The sequence below is a fragment of the Macrotis lagotis genome, chromosome 5 (genome assembly GCF_037893015.1).
Source record: "Macrotis lagotis isolate mMagLag1 chromosome 5, bilby.v1.9.chrom.fasta, whole genome shotgun sequence".
NCBI classification, from domain to species: Eukaryota; Metazoa; Chordata; class Mammalia; order Peramelemorphia; family Peramelidae; genus Macrotis; species Macrotis lagotis.
The window spans coordinates 20,181,898-20,199,367 of NC_133662.1; the positions used below are offsets into that span (position 1 = coordinate 20,181,898).

The window sequence follows — 17,470 nt, forward strand, 5'->3', positions numbered from 1 at the left end:
TCTAATCAAACTTTTCATAAAGTAACATTATCTAGAACTGGAAAGTTGTATTGGATTTCATGACTTGCCCAAGGTCACACAGATTGTAAATGACAGGCACAATCTGAGCGTAGGTCTTCTGATTATAAATTCAATTTCTGCTACCTCCAACTATAAAAATTTAAGTAGTTTTCAGAGTGGGGCTAAACTTTTCATCTCATAACCAGTGTTTTTATTTGCTTCTTTGCTGCTAACTTTACTTGAAGCTAAACAAATTTGTTTTAGCTATCTTTTCCATATCCCCTCTCTATTATTTTTTATTGCAAAGATGCTTTTGATGATTAAAATAGATGTTTAAATACTCTCACAATTTTTGTTTAAAACAATTTTATTTATTTATTTATGATTTAAAATTTTTTTATTAATGTCTTATATTTTTACACCAATTGTTTCTCAGAATCTCCATTCTGCCATGAACCCTCCCTGAAAATAGAGAAAATCAGTAAAGCAAATTTCACTGCCCCAATATCAAGCCTGACTATAATGGACAGTATCCCACATCTTCACTCTGCCTCTTCTCTAACGGAAGCCTTGTAAACACCCTCTTGTTTTACACATAGGAGAGGAACAAAGTAACTTAGCCAAAATCACACCCCAGGTCAGTGATAGAGCTGGAGTTAACAATCAATCAAACAATCAATAATTAATCAATTAAGTGTCCAAGACCCTTTTCTTTTCCTTTTTTTAAATTTATTTTGAGTTTTACAATTTTTCCCCTAATCTTCCTTCCCCCCACAGAAGGCAGTTTGTTAGCCAAGACCCTTTTCTTTTTTTTTTATTTAATATTTATTCTCATTTTGTACAAATGTTTTTTTATATACATTAATAAAATATTCTTGTTTAAGAGTAAACAAAATACCCCCCCAAAAAATAGACTTGCTTGAACGATAAAGTAAAGGGGAGAAAAAAAATTAAAATTAAAAAATAATAGTAATAATTGTAGGTATGGCCAAGTGGCGCATTGGACGGAGCACCAGCCCTGGAGCCAGGAGCACCCAAGCCCATATCTGGCCCCGAACACCCAACAATCATCCAACTGTGTGACATGCAAGCCACCCCAACCCTACTGCCCTGCAAAAACCCCAAAAAGAAAAAAAAAGACCCAAAATAAAATAAAATAGTAATAATAGTAGGGGCAGCTGGGTGGTGGACAGAGCACTGACCCTTGAGCCAGGAGCACCGGGTCCAAATCCAGCCTCAGACACCCAGCAATCACCCTGCTATGCGGCCCCAGGCAGGCCACCCAGCCCCATTTGCCCTGCACCCTCCCCAAAATAATAATAATAATAATAATAGATGTGCTTCAGTCTGTGTTCAAACACCACCAACTCTGTCACAGGTGGATCACATTCTCTATGATAAGTCCATCACGAAAGTTACTTCCATATTTTTCCACCATTGCCATTGCTGATCACAGTTCCCTCTATTTGTATTTCCTCTCTCCTTTCACTCTGACTCTGCTGTAGGGTAGCTGAGTGGCAAAGCAGACAGATCCCCAGCCCTGGGGCCAAGAGGCCCCAAGCCCACATAACCACCCCTTAAGCCCAGCATCCACCTGGCCCTATGGTCCCGGACAGGCCATCCAATCCCAGCCCCTTGCAAGAAGTAAAAAAGAAAATGTGTTATATCTAACCACTCTCCCCCCATGGTCCATCCTCTTCCTCCATCACTCACATCGCCCCCCCTTCACCCTGTCCCCCCCCTTCTTACTCCAGATGCATGTACTCCATTGAGTAATCTCTATGCTTCACCTGAGTCCTGTATTTGAAGATCAAACCTTCTGTTCAGCTCTGGCCATTCCAACAGGAACATTTGAAATTCCCCTGATTCATTGAAAGTCCATCTTTTTCCCTGGAAGAGGACATTCAGTTTTGCTGGGTAGTTGATTCTCGGTTGAATTCTAAGCTCTTTTGCCTTCCAGTATATTATATTCCAAGCCCTACGAGCTTTTAATGTAGTTGCTGCTAAGTCCTGTGAGATCCTGATTGCAGCTCCACGGTATTTCTGTGTGTCCTTCTGGCTGCTTGTAATATTTTCTCTTGACTTGGGAGTTCTGGAACTTGGCTATAATATTCCTGGGGGTTGGTTTTTTGGGATCTCTTTCTCGGGGGGGGATCGGTGGATTCTCTCCATTTCTATTTTGCCCTCTGCTAGGATATCAGGGCAATTTTCCTGTAGTAATCCTTTGAAAAAGATGTCAAGGCTCTTTTCCTGATCATGACTTTCAGGTATTCCAATAATTTTTAAATTATCTTTCCTAAATCTGTTTTCCTTATCAGTTGTTTTTTCAATGAGATGTTTCACATTTTCTTCTAATTTTTTATTCTTTTGGTTTTGAAGTATTTGAGTCTTATAAATTCAGCAATCTCCCTGAGTTCTATTCTTTGTCTGAAGGATTTTTTTTCCTCAGAGAGAGCTTTCTTATCTCTTTTTCCATCTGGCCAATTCTGCTTTTTTAAAGCATACTTCTCCTCAATAACTTTTTGAACTGTTTTATCCATTTGACCTAAGCTGGTATTTTCCTCAGCATTTTTTTTGGATCTCCTTGACCAAGTTGCTGACTTCATTTTCATGTTTTTCCTGCATCTCTCTCCTTTCTTTTCCCAGTTTTTCTTCCAATTCCCTCATTTGATTTTCAGAGTCTTTTTTGAGCTCTGTCATAGCCTGAGCCCAATTTCTGTTTTTTCTTGGAGTCTTTAGATGCAGGAGCTTGTGCTTCCTCATCTTCAGACTGAGTGTTTTGATCCTTCTTGGGCTCACAGGCAAAATATTTGTCAGTGGTGTTCCTCTTATTTCTCTGCTTGCTCATTTTCCCAGCCTGAGCCTGTTTTGGGGTGCTTCCTGAGCTTTTGGGACACTCCCACAAGGATCTCAGTGTGTGAGGCTCTGTCCTCCCTCCTGGTCTGTGAATGACCATAAGCGCCCCCCTCTGCCACGGGGCTGAGGTGGGGGGGAGCTAGACTTAGATCAGTATCTGAATGTGGTCAGAACCCCAGCATATCCTGTTCCAGGGACATAGGAGAGAACTTGGCAGTCTCTCTCTGCTCCCTCCCTAGGCTCAGCATGCTCATGCCCTGGGGGCTCCTGCTTACAGGCTCTGCTTCCTGTTCCTGGATCTGCAAGTTGCTCACTGTGTGCCCTGAGGGCTGGGCTTCATGTGCTCGCTCTGGTAGAGGTCCCCCTGCCCCTCCACCATTCCCTCAAGTTGTGCCCAGTGCTCCCCAGGGCGTAGGTCAGGAAACTGCCTTTCTGCTGTGAACTGGGGCTGCCTCTGGGAGGCTGAAGTTCTCTGGCGGGCCGCCCCTGCAACCCCAGGGAGCAGAGCCTTTCTGCTCTTTTCCAGGTTACCTTGAGTAGGAGAACTGCCTCACTGGGTCCCTCTGTAGGTTCTGTCTCTCGAAAATTTAGAGTCCTTATAAGTTTTATGAGAGAGCACCTAAGAGATGATCCTCTCTTGTTGCCATCTTGGCTCCGCCCCCTTAAAACAATTTTAAAGAATATAAATTTGCTCAACTAGATGATAATTCTCTTGTTTGCTGATAATTTGTGTGATTGGTCATTTGTTTAGGATTTTCAGGTATTCTTTTTAACTGAATTTTAATCTAAATATTTTTAATTTTTCTTAGGCTGAAGAAGCTCAAAGGAAATTAAAAAGGCAAAATAGGGAAGATACAGGTAAGTGAACTTCCAAAGAGGACATCTTTAGTTTCTTTTTTTTTACTCAGTAATATTTATTGGATATGTTTTGTATGCAAGTTTTTGGATATTTGATTCCATTTAAAAAAGTATTTATCAAGCACTTTCTATATGTAAGGCACTATGATATGAGCTGGGGATAAAAACGATTCCTGATCTCAAGAAACTGTTGACAGAAAACAGATCAATAAATAATACAAAAGTGAATACAAAGTAATTTTTGCACAGAGATGAGACTATAAGATGACTGTTAACTGAATGAATTAAGAAAGTCCTAGTACAGGAAGTGACACTTGAATTGAGCTGAAGGGGAAAGTAAGATTTTGGAAGGGGGGAGTACATTCTCAACAAAGGAAGTAGAAGAGAGAGAATGAAAATTTTTCTGGCACAAGTCTGCCATTCTCATAGCCTGTTGTCCAGTAAGCAGAAATAAGACTTAAATAAGTAATTATAGTCACAATATAATCATATACCAGATATAATATTAAACCATGGGAATTCATAGGAATCAAAAAATCTTTCTTCCCAGGAAGAATCAGGAAAGGTGATTTGAAAGGGAATGTATGAGGGAAGATAATCTAGAGGAAATTTTTTTTTCAAACCAAGAAACATGTTCTCCTTCTTTAGAATAAAAGAAAAATAAAACCCTTGTTAAAAAAAAAAATTGGGGGGAGGGGGCAGCTAAGTGGTGTAGTGGATAGAGTACTGGCCCTATTGTCAGGAGGACCTGAGTTCAAATCTGGCCTCAGACACGTAATGATTACCTAGCTATGTGACCTTGGACAAGTCACTTAACCCCATTGCCTTGCAAAAGCAAAAACAAAATTTTTAAGTGCATAGTAAAATAAAACAAATTCCCACAATGTCTGTCTCCAGAAATGTGTTTCTTATTCAGCATCTTGAGTCCTTCACTTCTTGGGGGGAGGTCAAGGTCAAGAGATGGGGGTTGAAAGGCAGTGTGTTAAGTGACTTGCTCACAGTTACACAGCTAGGTAATTATTAACTGTCTGAGGCCAAATTTGAACTCAGGTCCTCCTGACTCCAGGGTGGGTGCTCTAACCATTGCGCCATCTAACTGCCCCAGTCTTTCACTTGTTAAAGAGAATTTCAAGGAAAGAACAGGAGAGCATTTGGGAAGTGGTAAGGCTAACCCAGTTTTCAACTGAACATAGATTTCAGAGGGGTCAACATTGAGGCTGAAAAGCAGGAAGTTGGGATCAAAATGTGGGGTTTTTAGCCAAAGAGTTTATGTATTCTGTAAATAGTCTTTGAAAGTTTTTGATCTAGAGTGTTGGGAGGAATATATAGGTGATAAAATCTTTGCTTTCCCAAGTGGGCTTCCAGGATATAGGGTAGGTAGGAGGGAAATGAGCTAAGAAGATTTTGTATTATTCAGATGAGAATTAGATGCTGAGATAGTACGGAGAAAAAAACCTAATAATACATATGTTTTTCAGCACTTCCACCTCCTGTTTTGCCTCCATTCTGTCCCTTGTTTGCAAGTCTGGTTAATATTTTGCAATCAGATGTTATGTTGTGTATCATGGGGACAATACTGCAGTGGACTGTAGAACATAATGGATATACTTGGTCAGAGTCCATGCTACAACGGGTACGTTTGAAGTTTTTTTTTTAAATTTTATTTTAAATATAATCAGCATTTCCAGATGCAAATAAAATCCCCAAAAAAAGGTTTTCTACATGAAGTCATGAATCTCTTAATTAAATTCAAGTTTTTAGTATATGAAAAGTTCAACATGTAAATTATCCTACTTATTTAGATTTCCTTCTGGTCATTTCTGTACTTTTAAAAGTATTTTTTCTTTTGATTGGGTTTTTTTGGACAACTTATTCTCTAGTTTCTCCTCTCTCAAACAAGATATTTTAATGAAGGTTTTAATGCTTTTATGTTTGAACAGAGAAAACACAGAACAGTGTGTTTTATAGTATGAATTTTAACTACTGCCTATTATGAGTCAATATCATATTATCAAGAAAAATGTGTTCATATTAACATTTTATTACCATCACATAAATGTGAAGTTTGATTTAGGGGTGTGTCATAATTTTTATAACCTATTCGGTAGGACATATTTAAAGAAGGAGAAAAATCACATTTTTATTTCTAAGAAAAGCAAAGCATAAATATGTGAAATATATATATAGAATGTAAGAATGCTATTTTATGCATATAAAATAAGAGCATTGGTTCGAGAATTTCATATGACTCTTCTACAAGATTTGAGGGAAAATTTGAAACCTTTTCAAATATTTAGACTGGATTGCAGAAGAAAATCAATGTCTTTTAGGGGGCAGCTAGGTGGTACAGTGGATAGAGCACCCACCCTGGAGTCAAGAGTACCTGAGTTCAAATATGGCCTCAGACACTTAATAATTACCTAGCTGTGTGGCCTTGGGCAAGCCACTTAACTCCATTTGCCTTGCAAAAACTTTTAAAAAATCGTTGTCTTTTAAAAATGTTTAAGAAGATATTTAAGAATCTTTCTGATCTTGGTTTAGACCTAATAGAGAGGTGGGCCTGGTCTCTGTGGGCATGGGCTCAGATGACAGATTTCAGGCTCTAGTGATTATTATGGGATTTCTTGTACCAAATGCAAAGTCTTGGACTTTTTGTCATGTAGTAGCATCAGTGACCAGACATTCCAGAAGTGATTTTAGATGTCAGCTCCAAGGCATCACGTTAGGGGAATGAATACAAAGATAGATATGAAACAATTCCTGCCGTCAAAGGACTTGTATTTTTAAATTTAGCTCAGACTTGACCTTTGCATCTTCCTTTTATTTGAGGTTGAATTAATTGTTTTTCTTTTCATGGAATTCCTTATTGGAAAAATTACTTTGAAATTACATTTGAAACCTTGTCTGTAGGCCTTTAAAATTGAGCTTTTTTTATAGCTTACAATTTGATCTTTCTTAAAGCAGTTATCTTCTATTTTATTTTAGGTCTTACATTTGATTGGAATGGCACTTCAGGAGGAAAAACAGCATTTAGAAAATGTCAGTGAAGAATCTGTAGTGACATTTACTTTCACTCAGAAGATATCAAGTATGTCTCAACTTTATTTCTTAATTTCTTTGACCACATGTGATTTCATTGATATAGAAATATCCAGTGAAGAACTGTTCTTTACCCATTCAGATTAGCACCTTCTCTTTTACCAAAAGTATTCTAGAATTGGGTAGTGCCTAGGAGTGACTTGTGAATTGCCCAGGGTCACATGTCCAAGAGAGAAAGAGAAAGGGAAGGGAGGTCACATTCTAGAGTGGAAGCCAATTCTTCATGACCCCAAGATCAGCTTCTTATCTACTTTGCCTCCTCTTGAAATGAAAATTGTACATCTTTTTAATAAACTATGTAATCTCTAGTAATCTATCATAAAAGATACTAAATGAATTGACTTAAGTATTCATTAGCTTTACTAAGCCTCATTGTTCTATGTGCTATTTAGATTAAAAATCTGAATTTTGACATAAGAATTGCTCAGTGCCTCCCTAGACACAGGAGTCTGTTAGATTTTAAGCTTCTTAAGAACAGGGATTTTTGTTTTCCTTTGTTTGTATTTGTAGTACTTAACACAATGCCTGGCACATAGTAAGCAATTGATAAATGCTTGATTGACTAGAAGGCATGGACATAAACTGATTTGTTTTAAATCATCACTGTCTTTCAAATTTAAAATATAAAAATTTGAAATGAAGCTATAGGGACTGAACTTGTCATGTTGATAATGGAAGATAGGCACACTTAAGTTCAGATGAAAATACCAGTTTTGGTCCCAAAGAATAGTTGATGAAATACACTTCTTCTTCCATAGAGGAGTGAGGGACTGAATTGTGGAATGTTAATACATTACTTTTTGAATGGAGTTTTAGGGGTTAGTTTTTCTTTGTTACTGTTTTTCTGTCTTGGGAAGCAACTATGGGGTAAGGGATATATTGGGAAGTAGTTGAAATGCTAAAAACAAAATCAGTCGACAAGAATATGTTAAGTTTCTACTATTTGCCAGGCACAAATAGTTGCTAGGGATAAAAGATAATAATGAAATAGTCCTTTCTGTGAAGGAGCTCATTTATTGAAGGAGACAACATATAGACATGTGAGTATATACAAAATACATATAAAGTAAATAGATCATTTAAGGAATGAAATAATGCATTTCAACAGTGGCAGAAACTGTACAAAGATCTGGAAACATCATGTGAGAGATAGCAAGAAAGCTATTTTGACTGAACCTTGGTTGGGGGAATAAAAGTATCATAAGACTGGAAAGCAATTGTAGACAGATTTTGAAGGGTCTAAAAATGCCAAAACAAAATGTAGTTTAACTTAAAAATTCATAGTGTACCACTGGAATTCAGTAGGGTATTTCAGATATATATATGTGCTCTGGAGGTGCAGTCGGTGCTGCAGGTTCTCACTGCAGGGCTGCTCTGAGGCTGGCACTCGCTCTGGTGTGGCAGAGTTCTCTCACCACCCCTTCAAGCTGTTCTTGGTGATCCCTGATCCAGGAGGTCTGGAAATTGCCCAGCTGCCCCCAGGGATCTAGGCTCTCAGTCTGGCTGTGCTGCACTGTAGGTTGTTGCTAGGCTCACAGCTGCTTTTTCCAACCCCCAGTCCTGGTGAAACAAACCTTTTCTGTGTAACTTCTCAGTTGTCTTGGACTGGGAAATTGTATCACCCAGTCTCTCTGTGAGTTCTGCCCCTCTAAATTTTAGCTAGAGTCCATTTGACAGCTTTTGGAGTTTTTTGAGGAACGAGTTTCCGGGAATTCCTGCCTTCATGCCACCATCTTGGCTCCCTCATTCGCTTCTAAATTCATATCCAAGGACCTTTTTTTTTTCCAGTTCCTGACCTTCATAATTATTTTGCAGCATTGGAAACTGTTGACCTCTTTCTCTCTCCTCACTGGGTTTTCATGTCCCTGCTCTCTGTTGGTTCTCCTCCTACCTATCTGACCTATCTTATGAAGTTTCAGCAATCAAAATTTACAATCTTTTAGGTAGAGCACTGGTAGGTTAGTCCTGTGTGGACTGGAGAGGAAGGAGCGAAGGAAGAAAGGAAAGAAATTTGTTTTTTAACCTTCAGTTTTGAAGAGGAGGGTGATACCAAGACTTACAAGTGAATTAGATTTAAGTGAAGGAAGGCTGTGCAAAGTTACCACCCTCTCCTCCAGAGCCATCTGGGTCCAGTACCCAAATATTGATCAGGACATTTAGGGATGACTAAATACATTGGGAGGCCTTTTTTAAGTTATGATTTTTTTCCACTTCTCTGTTTGGATGAGGTAATACCCATTCAGTGATTAAGGCTAGGCAAATGAAGCAAAAAAAAAGCCTATTTTTACCCAGTCAAAAAAAAAAATCGAGATTTCTTTTTTTTTTTAAGGACCATAAATGCTAAACTAAATCAGTCTTACTCTCATTTATCAACCAGTTAGAGGTTCCTTTTATTTGGTCATTGTTTGGGCTTTGATGACTCAGAGAGAGAGTAAATAGCAGTTTTTCTGTTTTGGCCAGATTTTTTTTTTTTTACAAGGTAAAGGAGGTCACTCTCATTTCTTTTTTACCTGACTTTAATCACTGAATGAGCATTATTTCAGTTAAACTGAGACCTGGAAAAGACTTTAACTTAAAAAAGCCAAGGTCTCCCAAAGCATTGGGGTAATCTCTAGTCATCCTCATCTTTATCTGGCCACTGAACCCAGAAGTCTCCAGAGGAGAAAGTGAGGCTGGTAACTTTACACAGCCTTCCTCCACTTAAATCCAGTTTACTTGCAAATCTTTCTTTACTTTCCTGATGTCCAGGTTCTCTTCTAGAAGGAAGGAAAAACAATTACTACTGTCTAACTTTACTTTAATGGATTTTTCTCTTCTCTTTAGTCCTCTTCTCATTTGCATTATTCACTCTCTTTTGGTAATTGGCTCCTTTGTGATCAAATTACCATCTCAATGAATCCTTCCTGAATTCCACCTCCCTTATCACCTTGAATTGAATATCCTATGTGTATCTCAAACTCCACTATCCAAAACTGAACATTGTATTTTCTCTTTAAGACACCCCTCTTCAGAACTATTACTCTCTTTGTCCTTGCAGGCTTCTAGGTTTGCTACCTCAGTGTTATTTTTGATTCCTCTCTTACCTCCCATATTCAATCAGTTGACAAATCTTGTCAGTTCTACAAGATTTCTTCCATTTGTCCCCTCCATTAATACAATCATTACCTTATTTCAAGCCCTAATAGCAATAGCTTTCTCATTGAAAGTTTTTCCAAAGGGGCAGCTAGGTGTCTTAGTGGATAAATCACCGGCCCTGGAGTCAGGAGTACCTGGGTTCAAATCCGGTCTCAGACACTTAATAATTACCTAGCTGTGTGGCCTTGGGCAAGCCACTTAACCCTATTTGCCTTACAAAAACCTAAAAAAAAAAAAAAAAGAAAAAGGGGGAAAAAAAGGAAGTTTTCCCAAGCTCCTGGCCATCTTCCATACAAGTGCCAAGGTGACAGTGCAGTTCTGACCATGTCACTCCCTTTCTCAAGAAAGTCCTCTGGTTCCCTAGTAAATCTAGCCTCTTCTGCATTTAAAGCTCATTATCATCTGACCTCTTAGAGTCTTTCCAATTATTTCACATATTAGTCCCCTTTCTGGTCCAACCACACTGGCCTACTTGCCATTCTTCACATTGGACCTTCCATTTTCCATCTTTGTGCCTTTTCATTGGCTGTCACCCATACTTGGAATGCTCTCCTTCCTTACCTTCACCCTTTAGCTTCCTTGTCATATTTTAAACTTCTACTCAAATGCTATTTTTTTGTAGGATGTCTTTTTTTTGTAGAATGTATTTTCATCTACTCTCTTCGTATTTTTATGTACCTATTTATGTATATATCTTCTCATGAGCAAGATTTCAGTCTTCTTCATTAAAATATAAGATCCTCTTGCTCTTTTTTGGATCACTAATGTTTTAACATAATCTTTGTTGCATAGTAAGCCTTTAAATATTTGTTAATTGATTGATTAAACTCTGGAACTAGACCCTCTTGAATAAATTCCAGAGACACTCAAGATTTTAGCCTAATTTTTCACCCAAGAAAAACCAAGTAGGTGGAGAATGTCTATTGTTTATGCTGTAGTTTGTAGTTAAATGTGTTACCCAGGGAACTAAATAATCTTCTTTAGCTAAATAATGTAGTTGGACATTGAACTTGTCCTAGAATTGACCAGGAGAAGAAAAATGAACTTGATTACATTTGGGAAATGCACAGTGCTAAGTATTCTTAACTATGAGACATAGAATGTCTTCTCTGAAGATTTAAAGTCATGTCACACACAGGACCATGGCTAAAGACATATTGTTCATGTGAGAAGTGATAGTATATTACCAGTGAAGAATGACACAGGAGGAAAAAGATATTGTCAGAGAAATGTATGCTTAGAAAAGGAGCTAGACTACTCATATGAAGAGGGATAACCCATGTATTCAATACCCTTCATTGAAGAAAGAATTATACAAGTATAGTGGGTAGACTGAATGTGGTAAAGTTACAGGAAGCATACAAAAATTCCATAAAATGAGACGGTATAGATAAATTGTGATTTCTCCCATTGGTGAAGAGTACCCACATCATTGAGGTCACAGTTCCATTGTAATTGTTATTACCATTAACAAGATTAGTAATACTAGTCATAAAGGATGTAGTTACTTATCAGCTTTCCTCTTTTGCTTATTTTTATTAGAACCTTGTGAATCACCCAACAATTCTCCTAGCATACTAGCTATGCTGGAAACACTGCAAAATGCCCCCTACTTGGAAGTTCACAAAGACATGATTAGATGGATATTGAAGGTAAAATTTTCCTACATTATTGTTAGCTTTTTTCATGAGTAGCATGCCTTATTGACTGCTTATAAATGAATGCATGAATGAATGAATTAATGAAAAAGTTTTTAGCATTTAATATGTGCCAATGTGCTGATTACTGGTGTTATAAATAGAAAATATTTTGACAAAAGAATTAGGGGAAAAGAAATGTGTATTGAAAGTATACTGGAGGGGCGGCTAGGGGGCGGCTAGGTGGCATAGTGGATAAAGCACCAGCCCTGGAGTCAGGAGTACCTGGGTTCAAATCCAGTCTCAGACACTTGATAATTACCTAGCTGTGTGGCCTTGGGCAAGCCACTTAACTCCATTTGCCTTGCCAAAAAAAAAAAAACCTAAAAAAGAAAAAAAGAAAGATTTGCATAAAAAAAAGATAGAGTTGAGTCCCAGTTCCAGCATGAATTCTTTGTGTCTTTTTAGGGAAATGATTTCATTTCTATTTTCTTTTTCTTTTTTTAAATAGACTTTTAATGCCATTAAGAAGATAAGAGAGAGTTCTTCCACCAGTCCTGTGGCTGAGACAGAAGGAACAATAATGGAAGAGGTAACTTAGGGTTTTTGATGGTATATGTATAAGTAATACATTGATGTATTAATTCTTAACAAAGGAAATTCCTAATCTCATCTTGTATTACAGATAACCAGTTACCCTTTTAAATGTCGAGAAATTGTCTGCCATATTTTATTGTATTGATTTGTACTTGATATCATTTCTCTTTGGCTTGTATTTTAGGATAAATGGTAGAGATCTCTCTAATCTTTGCTCAAAGAAAGATATAGGTAGTATAATGGTATAATGTAAATCTAATCATTAATGCCTAATTGACTTTGATTTCAGAGCTCAAAAGATAAAGACAAAGCTGAAAGGAAGAGAAAAGCTGAAATAGCCAGACTTCGAAGAGAAAAAATCATGGCTCAGATGTCTGAAATGCAAAGACATTTCATAGATGAAAACAAAGAACTCTTTCAGCAAACATTAGAACTAGATGCTTCTACATCCACTATTCTTGATAACAGGTAAAGAAATATTTCTAGCTTTTTTAGGGGCTGAGTTGATGAGCAGATCATTTCTAGTGTGTGTGTGTGTGTGTGTGTGTGTGTGTGTATAGTAGAGTTTGAAATGGTCTTATATGTGGAGTTTGTATGCATCAAAGGCAAGGCCTGCACTCAGAGTTTCTTGTCTTCGTATCTGGTTCTCTTGAGTATATGTTATACTCTCTCAGGTCTAGACTAAGGTAATTCATATATTTCACCTTACTGTTTAAAAAACAGATTTGAGAAGTTTTTAAAAATAGATTTTTGTATAAATTCTTTCCTCCTGACTGTTGCTCAATACAGAATATTTAATATCTTGGTCTGATCATTCTTAGTTTAGATTTTATGAAATGCCCTGTCCATACTCCCATTTAGGAATTTGTTGTAAAGGTGACTGAACAGTATTTTAGATGAAATTTCTAAAAGAATACATAAATTCTAAAGAATATTTAAGTTGTATCATTCCTGAACCTCAGATTTTATACAGAAAAAAGATTCCTACTTTAATCCATAGTCCTATAAATAAAGTTTTGCTGCTGAGGATGATATGATGAGTTTTAAGATGTGTTCTTAAAGGGGCGGTGGATGGAGTGCCGGCTCTGGAGTCAGAAGGACCTGAGTTCAAATCCAGACTTAGACACTTAATAATTGCCTTATTGTGTGACCCTGGGCAAGTCACTTAATCCCATTGCCTTAAAGAAATAAAATTTTTTGAAAAGATATATTCTTAAGTCAACTTAATAGATAATGTTAAGAATAGATGGAATTGGTTACTGAATAGCTCAGGGGCCTTTGTAGTTAAAATAATATTCTGTTTTCCATTTTTTTAGCCCAAGTAAAAATTTACAAAATTTGAGAATTTTACGTAACAATGGGTCTTAATTTTCTTACTGCAGGAAGCAGGCTTACAGAAAGAGCATGGAGTGTAGAAAGAAGTAAAGGACAAGACAAATATGTAGGATGTAGAAAGGAAATGGATTCAAGCAATTATTTGGGATAAACTATAATTGGTAAAATTCTCATTTAGAAGACCATATTTTTCAATCTTGAAAGATTTAAGCATACTTTGAACCATAACATAACTATAGCCATAATAAGTAATGTACTATAATTATCAGAATGTCTTAGGGCCATTAATTTACAATATAATTAGCCATATATTCATGACTTTTTTTTTATTTTAGTCCTATGATCTCAGATACCCCCCTCATAGCCTTGGGCCCAGAACAAACTCAAGTCACTGAACAGAGGCAAATTGTTACTTGTATTTTGTGTCAAGAGGAGCAGGAGGTTAAGGTTGACAACAAGGCTATGGTACTAGCAGCATTTGTTCAACGCTCAACTGTATTATCAAAAAACAGAAATAAAGTTATTCAGGATCCAGGTATGTCATTTCTATCATAGCCATAATCCTAATTCCAATTCAGGACCTGACATGTTTTTACTTTGTTGCTTATTTAACTTTTTTCATTTTATAGTATTTATATATTTCTAATTTTTCTATCATTTTTATTTATATATTTTGCTTTTACATTGTCTATATTTTCCCAATATCCTTCTTCCTACTCCTACCCAGAGAGTCAACAAATAGTTCTTGGATTTTTTCCCTAAGAAGAAGAGGACCAAAAAAAATCAGTAAAAATCAATCAATGAATTAGGGGAGTCTAATGTTATTTATCTGTATTATTCCACCCTCTACAAAGGAGCCGAGGAAAGAGCATTTTTTTCACTATGTCATGTTTTTGGATTTGCTAACAAGTTTGATAAATGACTATATAAATACCAAGTACTAATTTTAATTAATAATTCAGGGGTATTTATGTCTGTGCCTCCAATCTTGGCACAGCTTATTGATCTGATCAGCCCTATAAAAAATTTTTTTAACTCCTGCTTTGTAAATAGCTTGGAAAAATAGTTAATATCTTAATTGTTAATAAGCCCAGTGCTTAGTAATTTTCACAACTTGTAGTAATGTACTTAATTAGTTCCAAATTTATGTATAGATATTGGTATAGATATTCTCTACAAGCCTTATAGAAGGTTTCCTGTGTTACTGTGGTCAAAATAAACTCCTTAGTTAGTGACCACATTAAGGTCACCTAAGTGACCTTAGTTAGTGACTTAGTCACTAACTGGTAATAAGACTTCGTATATTAAGCTAGCTCAATCTTCAGTAAATTCTATGCTTGAGGCCATACTCTAGTTCTTTCCAATCTCAGAGGACCTGCCTGTCAGAACCTAGACTCCATTTCCTTTTATTTTTGAGCACAGTTTTTTATTTTATTTTCGGTTCCATATTCTCTCCCTTCTCCTTTCTCTCCCCATTCCAAGAATAAGGCAAGGAAAGAACACCTGCTTTATAGTTTGGGGCTGCTAGGTGGTACAGTGGATAGAGCACAGGCCCTGGACTCAGGGGGACCTGAGTTCAAATGTGGCCTCAGGCACTTAATAATTACCTAGCTGCGTGGCCTTGGGCAAACCACTTAACCCCATTGCCTTGCAAAAAAAACCAAAAATAAATATTTTTTAAAAATATAGTCACAAAAACAAATTTCCATATTAACTCTGAGTCAGTCCTTCAGTTCTCTATTTGGAGAGTGTGTAGCATATTTCATCATGTCTTCTGTGGAATTGTGTTAGGTCGTTGTGTTGATTAGAGTTACTAAGACATTCAAGGTTGATGTGGATATTGTTCTTGTTCTCCTTACTTCACTTTGCATTAGTTCATACAAGTCTTCTCGGGTTTTTATGAAACCTTCCTCTTCATCATTTCTTATAGCATAATAATATGCTTTTCCTGTATAGTATGTTTTCTCAGTGACATGATATTACTTTCTTGTTTCTCCTTATATCCTTGATAGATTTTAAGTATGACATAGCTACTATGAGTATCCTCCAAGGCTCTGTCCTAGTTCTTCTCATTTCTCTCTATACTGTCTCACTTGATAATCTCATCAGCTCCTACAAATTCAGTTCTCTCGATGTAGTTAATATTCTCAGGTGTATGTACTTATTCTTAGTCTGTCTTTTGAACTTAGTCTGGCATCAGCAACTACCTACTAAACATTTTGAACTCAATGTCTCACCTGTATCTCAAACATCATAACCAAATGCAGAACATTTTTACCTCCACCCAGTTCCAGAATTTTTAACAGTTGAAGGTACCATCTTCTCACTCATCTCACATAACTATTCAGTGTAAAATTTTGCAGTTTCTTTTTATACATCTCTTGCATCTCTTTATTCACACAACTACCACCATATGTCATATTCTCATCACCTTCAAATTGGATTCCCTAATTCAGGTCTCCCTACTCTTATCCGTCCTCATGCCTGCAAAAAACTGATTTTCCTATATTTGACCATATCACTGCCTCTCCCAAAGTCTCATTAGGTAAATTTCAATGCCTCACTTTTACCTCTAGGATCTAACTTAGAAACTCCTATGGAAATTAAAGTTCTTTACATCCCAACCCCTGCCTATCTTTCCAGTCTTCTTAAACATTACTCCCCCTCCACATATATTCAAATTTAGCAATACTTGCCTATTGCGTATTCATTAGACTTGATACTTCATCTTCCTTCTTAGTATCTGTTCATTGGCTTTTCTCCATGTCTAACACTCCCTCCTAACTTCTGCCTCTTAGAATTCGAGACTCTGCAGGAGCCATCTACTCAATGTATAACTTCCATCTAGTCAGTGTGCATCTTCTGTGTCATAACTTTTGTACATGTTGTCTCCTTTATTAGAATGTAAACTTCTTGAGAGCAGTGAGTTCTTGCTTTTTCTCTGTATCTCCTGCATGTAGTACATTCCTGGCATTGATCGAATGATTTTCTTCAAGTTACCAGTGGCTTTTTGTCCATCCTCCTCCTTCTTCAACTTTCTATAGCATAATATCTATGACTTGATGGACTTTTATGATATTACCCTCCTTTTATAATTCTGTTATTAGTCTCCTTTGATAGGTCACCATTCATATTCTACCCCTTAAAAGTATACCCCTAAGATTGACCTCTTATCTTCTGTTTCAGTGGGAGTCATTCTTTACTGTGGCACAGTATTTATCAGTTTTTCTTTGTTCTTTTTTTAATTGATATTTTATTTTTCCATTTATATGCTATGAAAGTTTTCAACATTCATCCATTTGCATATTTATAAGTTACATATTTTTCTGCTATTTTCCCTTTCCACCCCATTCCTCTCAGTGGCAAACAGTCTGGTAAAAATTGTATGTGTACATTTGTGTGTAGCATTTTTACGTATTAGTTTTTTTGTGTATGGGGAATTAGAACTAAGGATAAGAGAAGTTTCATAAAAGGGAACACAGTATCCCTTCAGATTCTGTGTTGGTTTATCTTGCATCAACTACTGTCTTTTGGACATTTTGAATGAACATACTATAGTCATTCCAAACTCAATATGTCCAATACAAAACTCTTCATCTTTCCCCTCCATTCCTTTTCCAGACATCCTTATTTCTATCAAAACTACCACTGTCCTTCCAGTCAGCCAAGTTTATAACCTTGAAATCATCTTTGACTCCTCGCTGTGCTTCATCCCATATATCTAATCAGTTTCCAGGTCCTATTTCTTCCTCCCCAACATCTCTCAATTCTTTTGCCCTATCAGAGTAATCTTCTAATTGGTCTCTTTGCCTCAGGTATCTCTCCTTTTTCATCTCTTGGACACATACAGCTACCAGATTGATATTCTTAAAGCATGAGTCTGACCATATCAGTGCCCTGCTCAGTAAACTTTAGTGTTTTCCTGTTAACCTCTAGGAACAAGTACAAACTCT

At 36.8% G+C, this 17,470-nt stretch overlaps 1 protein-coding gene across 7 annotated transcripts in view; it reads left to right on the plus strand.

Annotated features, from left to right (window-relative positions):
- UBR2 (ubiquitin protein ligase E3 component n-recognin 2) overlaps nt 1–17,470 on the plus strand; it is a 157,516-nt gene that overhangs the window by 112,006 nt on the left and 28,040 nt on the right. For all 7 annotated transcript variants that reach the window (XR_012478543.1, XM_074236965.1, XM_074236964.1 and 4 more), the window contains 7 exons: nt 3,666–3,714; nt 5,193–5,347; nt 6,700–6,802; nt 11,491–11,600; nt 12,097–12,177; nt 12,472–12,650; nt 13,853–14,052. Coding sequence is in view for 6 of the 7 variants with exons in the window: in XM_074236965.1 (XP_074093066.1) it covers nt 3,666–3,714; nt 5,193–5,347; nt 6,700–6,802; nt 11,491–11,600; nt 12,097–12,177; nt 12,472–12,650; nt 13,853–14,052 (877 nt within the window). In the remaining variant the exon portion in view is untranslated. The remainder of the gene's footprint in view (nt 1–3,665; nt 3,715–5,192; nt 5,348–6,699; nt 6,803–11,490; nt 11,601–12,096; nt 12,178–12,471; nt 12,651–13,852; nt 14,053–17,470) is intronic.